The sequence below is a fragment of the Notothenia rossii genome (genome assembly GCF_949606895.1).
Source record: "Notothenia rossii genome assembly, chromosome: 4".
Classification (NCBI taxonomy): domain Eukaryota; kingdom Metazoa; phylum Chordata; class Actinopteri; order Perciformes; family Nototheniidae; genus Notothenia; species Notothenia rossii.
The window spans coordinates 81,849,996-81,857,495 of NC_136902.1; the positions used below are offsets into that span (position 1 = coordinate 81,849,996).

The window sequence follows — 7,500 nt, forward strand, 5'->3', positions numbered from 1 at the left end:
CACACACAAACACAAACAAACCTCTGTCTTCAGTCACTGAAGGGCCACTTTCATCTTTATCATCTGCACTGTTACTCTGCTTAAGGCTAATTTCTCAGAAAATAGGTGAGTTTGTCTTCTTTTTTTCCATTGAGCAGTAAGTGAGACAGTATTTGGATTTAAATACTTGCTAAAAAGTCTGTTCTACGTGGTGCAGAAAGCCTGCGGAGTCTACGATTACCTGCGGTAGTAGAAACATCAAGACAGGCACAGCGCTTAATCTCACATCTACCACAGGACTCAGCATGAAGTTTGTTCCTGTGTAGATAATCTTGCATACATTAAAAACTCCAAAAGTTTGTCTCAAAATGTGGTCATCTATTTGAAATGTTTGTCACTCAACAAAAACATTTATTTACTTTAATTCACAAATTAGTTTTCAGTATCTTGATGGTCTTACAATACCAGTTTTCAGTATTCTCACATAATAATAATAATAATAAATGGGATTTATATAGCGCTTTTCTAGACCCAAAGACGCTTTACATTATGAGTCAGGTCGACAAACAAAAAAAGAACAAAAAAACAAACAAAAACAAAAAACAAAACAAAAACAGAAAAGCAGTCAGGAGGATGTTGGTTCAGAGGGGGGAGGGGCGGGTTTAAGGATAAGCAGAGTTGAAGAGGTGGGTTTTGAGACGGGACTGGAACAGGGTGAGGGAATCAGACTCACGGAGGTCTTGGGGGAGGGAGTTCCAGAGTTAGAGTTTGGCCTTGGGGATTGAGAGCAAACCGGCTGAGGTGGATCTGAGGGACTGGGGTGGTTGGTAGAGGATGAGGAGGTCAGTGAGGTAGGGGGGGGCCAGATGGTGGAGGGCTTTATAGGTGAGGACCAGGAGTTTGTAGTGAATGCGGTGCGAGACCGGAAGCCAGTGGAGTTCTTTGAGGACCGGGGTGATGTGATGCCATGATTTGGTGTGGGTGAGGAGTCTGGCGGCTGCGTTCTGGACACGCTGGAGTCTGTTGAGGGATGTTGTGCTGATGCCGAAGAGGAGTGAGTTGCAATAGTCAAGGCGGGAGGAGATGAAGGCGTGAATGAGTCGCTCAGCTGCGGGGCGGGTGAGAGAGGGACGGAGTTTGGCGATATTGCGGAGGTGGAAAAATGAGGTTTTTACAACTTGGCGGATGTGGGGGTCGAGGGAGAGGGTGGGGTCGAATATCACGCCAAGGTTGCGTGCCTGGGTGGAGGGGGAAACAGGGGTGCCATCAATGGTGAGTGTCAGGTTGGGGTTTTTGCTGAGGGTGGATTTGGAACCGATGAGGAGGAGTTCAGTTTTATTGCTGTTGAGTTTGAGGAAGTTGTGTTGCATCCAGGATTTTATTGCAGTCAGACAGGATTCGATGTGTGTGAGAGGGGGGTTGTGGGGGGATTTGGTGCTGAGGTAGATCTGTGTGTCGTCAGCATAGCAGTGAAAGTCCAGGTTGTGATGGCGGAGAATCTGACCAAGGGGGAGGATGTAGATGATGAAGAGGAGGGGGCTGAGTACTGAACCTTGGGGAACACCTTGGGTGACTGAAGCTGTGGTAGAGGAGTGATTGTTGAGGGAGATGAAGTGGGATCTGTCGAAGAGGTAGGACTGGAGCCACCTGAGTGCAGTACCTTCGATACCGATATCCCGGAGTCGTGTAAGCAGGATGGTGTGGCTCACGGTATCGAAGGCTGCACTCAGGTCAAGGAGGATGAGGATGTTGAGGGAACCGGTGTCAGCAGAGGTGAGGAGGGAATTGAGGACTTTGATGAGTGCCGTTTCTGTGCTGTGGTGAGGACATGTACCCCTTTTGATGATATCCCCTTTTTCTTCAAATTAACAAGAGATTTGTTTGTTATTTGTATATGATCTTTCAGTAGTTTTGTCGTAACAAATGAATGGTTGGATAATTGAACACATGGGGGATTAGAGAAGAACCACATTAGCTTTAGAGTCCTGATATCACAGAAAGTAGGCCTAATTGTCCATATCCATAAAGATCTGCACGCAGGCATCAGCATCGTGCCTCCATAAATGTTGATAACCTGAAAAGACAAATGACCTCACTTCCATTGACACTATAACTACAGACAGTTTTTCAAACCTTCAATACAGACTGGTAATACCTGTTTGTGCGTCAGATTATCAAAAAAGCGTTGATGACTATCAGGATGTATTGGCTGTATCATGCTGCAGTTATGGGAGGTTATACTATTGTTTGGCAATAAATACTGATGATAAATACATAAGTTCCTACTCTACTTGACTATTAATATCAGAGGGCAAAATGGCAAGGTGATAATAATCCTAATTGTTGTAGTTATACTAAAAAATTAGGGTGATTTGTTGATTGATAACGTTTTTTTTTCCCGTGTTGCCTTACTTCCTCACAGCAGAAGCAGGGCAGCAGAATTAGATAAATCCATGGAAGTAAAACAAAGAGTAGGGTTATAGAAGGAGAAAAGTCCTGCTGCCAAACTTGTAAAAGCACATGAATACATTTCACCCACCCATAGTATAAATTCATATTATAAGTTAAAATAACAACTTTCTACCTAATGTTCTGATCACAACTGAGTGTCTTGTGAATGTACCTGTGTGTTTTTCTTTGTACAGGATGGTGTCCCCTGCTATTGCTCTGGCCTTCATCCCCCTCCTGCTGACAGTGCTAATCAGGTGCCGTTTCTACTTTGTGCTGTTCTATCGGGCGGTCCTGGTCAGGATCTGGAGGGACTGTGTTACCGGCCTGAGTCGAGAGGAGCGTGCCTACCAGTACGTTCTCACTCACGCCACCCCCGGAGACCCCGACAGCATCCTGGACGCCTTCGATGTCTGGTGCAGCAAGGTGGAGTTCATCAGCACCATTGGGCCTAAAAAGGGTGAGGAGATCATTCACATTAAACAACAATTTATCTGGTCACAAGCATGATTTTTACATGATGTGTTTTTGGTGTGTAGGGAAGGTCCTGGACCGGATGCTGATGGAGCAGAGCCCTCTGACGGTGCTGGAGCTGGGCTCCCACTGCGGGTACACCACAGTGCGCATCGCCCGCTCTCTTCCATTGGGGGCCAGGCTCTACAGCGTGGAGATGGACCAGAGAAATGCTGCTATCGCCGAGAAAATCATCCGCCTGGCAGGGTTTGACGATGACACGGTGAGAGAGCAGGAACATTTAAACACTTTATGGTGTCCATTGCTCTCCATGGCCATAGGTATTCTCCTTCACTTGTTTAAAGCACATACACCGGTTTACAGTCCACTTATTTATATATTATTTCAATAAGCAGTATTTTATTCCACAGTACAGTATTTCATTTCGCATTCTGTTTTATCTTATTCTATTTTACATAGTTAACATACTGTATATCGGTCATTTCTTGAACCATTTGGCTACTTTAATTTATTATTTATTTTATGTCTTAAGTATATAGTATGTTGCACTGTTGGCCTGGCCTGAGACTAAATACTTGAATTGCAGACATTTACGCTGTGGCTAATGAGCATATGACAATAAAGCCTTTGACACCTGAATCTTTGAACCGTCTGCCTTTTGATAAAAGCCCCAAATGACCTATCCACAGGCCATCACCATAATTTGATTAAAGTTATATCTGGGACATTTATATTTCTTATTTTTTAAGTATTATATTATGTGTTATACCTTTTGAGTAATTCACGATGTATGTTTTCCAGGTGGAGCTCATCGTGAATCCATCCGATGAAGTGATCCCTCGCCTGCGGTCTGAATATGGTTTGGAAAGGCTGGATTTCGTCTTCATGGACCACTGGAAGAAATGCTACCTCCCTGATCTGCAGGTAACTAGACCAAATAATAAGGGTATTTAAATATGAGTTAAGCTGAATGTTTACTTACAATTGAAAGCTACTTAAATAGTTTGTAATAGCTATAATCCTTTCCATTGTCACCTGGTCAACTGCCTTGATAACTGCGTCTGTCTGTGTGTGTGTGTGTGTGTGTGTGTGTGTGTGTGTGTGTGTGTGTGTGTGTGTGTGTGTGTGTGTGTTACAGATGTTGGAGGGTACTGGTCTGCTGGGAAAAGGGTCTATGATCGTGGCCGACAACGTGCTGTTCCCTGGGGCGCCAAAGTTCCTCAGATACATTCGGAAGAGCGGCCTGTACGAGTGGAAGGTCCACCGGGCCACACTAGAGTACAGCCGAGGCATCAGGGACGGCATGGCTGAGCTGGTGTTCCAGGGAATCAAGTAGACCATGCAGACTGGGACATCATCACACACTACAAGTCAGATATACTACAATAGAGTGGCTGGCAAAGGATGAATTAATTACGGTAAAAACATTTGTTAAACTAAATTGTAATGGTAAAGACAGTTGTTAAATCTCAGAAAGAGTTCAATTCACCATAACATTGTGGCATGTCAGTGTGTTATATTATGAAGTTGCATTGTATCTGTTAACTAACTTCCTGCCAGCACCCCCATCGGCTAAAAAGGAGAATGATTAGTGAAAGAAACTGTCATTGGTATAACCCCATTGCATCTTGTCTTTATACAGAAATAAAAACCATTATACCTGCTTAGGATCTTTGTCTCAAAATATTGTGTTAACATAACCCCCACAAAAAAAAAAGTCAACCATTACATGTTCAAATGATTTCAAATATGAATTGTTGATGAAATAAAGTCAATTTGTAGAGAGCGGAACATCTTCAATTCACCTACCCCTTTATCAGTAGTGGAATCAAGTCAAACCACACTCGATAGAACAAGGTTACATTTTTAGTGTTTAAAACAACAAAAATAATTCAAGTGTAGACAACAGAAAAAACATGGTTTCATCAAAATGAGTTAATTTAATACAAAATATTAAGGCTTCTGTTCATTTCAGTACAAATAAAAAAGTCTTAGTAAGTCACCTGTGAACATAAAAATGAGAATATTTGGATGGACATTTTATACTGACATTCTTCCAAAGTAAGGCCAGCCCTTACCCTTGACATAGTGAAGAAATATGAAGATGAATTGCAATATTGCATTGTATGAAAATAATACTATTTAACAAGCTTTTCGTAGGATGCCAATCAAGAATATGATACCAGAAACAAAACATTAGCAGCATTCTCAACACTATAAAACAGCATCATATAATATGGTGGTAAAGTATCTGAGAGTCTTCTTCATAGGTAACAAATTATGTAGCTGACTAAACTGTTGATTGTGCTCAGTCAGCTGTTTGGAGAAGTAACACATGACTGAAGATACCACAAGGTCAAAGTTTTAATGAGAGATCACTTGGCTTAATTATACTGCTGCCATAGCATGGGTGTGTGTCCGACTGATCACAAACCAGCAGGACCTTGTGTGTGTGTCCTTGTGTGTGTGTGTGTGTGTGTGTGTGTGAGCACAGGGTGGCAACACTCACATCTAGTTCAACGACGTTCAGAGCCTTCAAAGGCAATTGGCAGCTTCAAAAGTACTTTTTGCTGGATTCACCCAACATCCTTTGACTCAACTATATGTTTGTCCTGTTTGCACAAAGAAATAAAAAGACATCTGTGACACAGACTGTGCAGCTGCTGTGTTTTCGGGTGGGGAGTAAAAATCCAGTGCCAGACATCGCTGGAGACTAAAATGTTCCTTTGTCTTAAATCATCCATTGTCCTTGGTCTTGATCCGGTCCCTCCATGTCCACCTGATTGAAATAAAAACAGTCCGATTAAAGACAAGTATTTCTCGGTTCAAGGAGAGGAAAAGTAGCAGAACAACTCAAATAACACTTATTGCAATTGCCCTGTACACAAGTCTTGTTTCAGTTTGAAAAGCATCTTATAACCTTAGGACCTAATGATGGGAGTTTTTTTTTACCATAAAATATATATATATGTAAAGTACTAATTATGCAACGCTTTAAAAAAGTGGTATGACCTCAATGGGAACCCCTGTGAATGTTCTACGCATCATACTTGCATTGGTTTCAAACAGGACCTGCACCTTTATGTGTGAACGCAACTTCAGAACATACAATGCTATGGTTTTCCTATTTTTTCTTTAACAATACAATTAAGAGGGGTTATAAGAGAGATTGAATGTTCCTTCCTGAGACCAAATGTTACCCACAGTCATCCTCAGTCATTTACTGTACTGCTTTCTTGACTGCCAAGTAAGGACAAGACTTTCTGAAAATCATAAATCAAAGCACCTCATTGATCTCTCCGTCATCAGGTGACTCATTGTAATCATTCATCTCATCCATGTCCTGCATGTCCTCTTCATCTTCAGAGTCTTCCTCGCTGTCCTCTTCATCCTCGTCATCCTCCTCTTCCTCGTCTTCATATCCTGCCTGCGACACAGGAGAACATCTTAACACTGTTTTCATACAGTGGCTTGGTGAAAGTCCAGAGCAGCATTTTAATAAAAAAATGCCCCTGCTGGTAATATGTTGAATAGCAATACATTACCTCAAAAACAGGTTTCCCAATGGGCATGAGGTTGTTGTCTTTCTCAGCAATGCTCTGCAGCTGAGAGAGACAAAGACCACAATACAATATTACAGTTTAAGTCACTTTAATTACAGTTTTTTTCTCCTCTTTCAGTCTAATAAAAAACATGTCCACTAAATGTGTTGATTTTGAATGTGTGTGATAAACTGAAGGATGAAGGACATGAATAATATGTATACATGTAAGTCATACAATGAATAATTTAGGCAAGATTTCTCCTTCAAAATACGTCTGTTGCATTGGACGTCCATGTATTCTAGTGCAATTTCAGAAGTGTTTCTTTATAGGTTTGTTAAAGCCACAATGAAGTCAGGGATATTATTTCGAGTCATAATTTGATAAATGATTTAATGATGGAAAATGATTTATATTGCCATGTTGAATATGTTTTGATGAAGTGATTGTTTCTTTTATATCGTAAATATGATCTGTTTCCGTGTACCTTCCGGTGTGTATTTAAGTGAGGTAATTGAGGACAGCCGGCGTGCTCGGAGACCTGATGAGACGGGGAGCGGAACAGTTTTTCGACCGCAAATTGCCGACAGAAATTAGTGTTGCAAATTGGACTGCAAACAAAGTATAGTTTAGTTTATATAGGAAAGCATACCGCCGAAATATTGTTTAAAGATTTGTTATTTTGAGACTATTTCAATACTTTTTTGTTAATAAATTACATATTTTTGACTGAAAACCTTCGGCTGCCTATTGTTTTGGATTGCGTGTCGTCAACCCCGCTCTATAGTGGCAAGAGGAAACCCTTGATGCCATTACAAGGTTGATAAAAGAGTTTAGAATTAGCACAATCTTAAAACATTTAGAGCAGTGAAATGCAACATACCCATTAATGCAATTGTAATATTAAATCAAAGTTAACACATATAATAGGAAAACACTTACAGGTCCTACATAAGTAAATTATGCTGGGTTGTAAATGCAGGGCTTTTATTTAAAGTATTTTCAGTTGTTGTTAGCACTTTTTCTAAATGATCTGAACACTTCTTCCACCCTGGTT

General features: G+C 41.1%; 2 protein-coding genes across 3 annotated transcripts in view; one reads left to right on the forward strand and one right to left on the reverse strand.

Annotated features, from left to right (window-relative positions):
• The first annotated feature begins 2,513 nt into the window (after positions 1-2,513).
• Positions 2,514-5,606, forward strand: tomt (transmembrane O-methyltransferase). Its single transcript, XM_079676616.1, has 4 exons — positions 2,514-2,887; positions 2,967-3,163; positions 3,703-3,825; positions 4,040-5,606. Exons 1-4 carry the CDS (start codon positions 2,626-2,628, stop codon positions 4,235-4,237), a joined length of 780 nt encoding a protein of 259 aa, XP_079532742.1. The 5' UTR covers positions 2,514-2,625; the 3' UTR covers positions 4,238-5,606.
• Positions 4,822-7,500, reverse strand: part of anapc15 (anaphase promoting complex subunit 15) — a 3,282-nt gene continuing 603 nt past the window's right edge. For both annotated transcript variants that reach the window (XM_079676617.1, XM_079676618.1), the window contains exons 3-5: positions 6,447-6,506; positions 6,188-6,328; positions 4,822-5,680 (exon numbers count right to left, since the gene is read on the reverse strand). In XM_079676617.1, the coding sequence (XP_079532743.1) occupies positions 5,633-5,680; positions 6,188-6,328; positions 6,447-6,506 (249 nt within the window). In that variant the 3' untranslated portion in view covers positions 4,822-5,632. The remainder of the gene's footprint in view (positions 5,681-6,187; positions 6,329-6,446; positions 6,507-7,500) is intronic.

Excerpts from the sequence above, each read along its gene's own strand:
- tomt (XM_079676616.1), top strand. The coding sequence starts at position 2,626 with ATGGTGTCCCCTGCTATTGCTCTGGCCTTCATCCCCCTCCTGCTGACA. Across the intron at positions 2,888-2,966 it reads CACCATTGGGCCTAAAAAGG|GGAAGGTCCTGGACCGGATG; the intron begins GTGAGGAGATCA and ends TTTGGTGTGTAG. Across the intron at positions 3,826-4,039 it reads GCTACCTCCCTGATCTGCAG|ATGTTGGAGGGTACTGGTCT; the intron begins GTAACTAGACCA and ends TGTGTGTTACAG.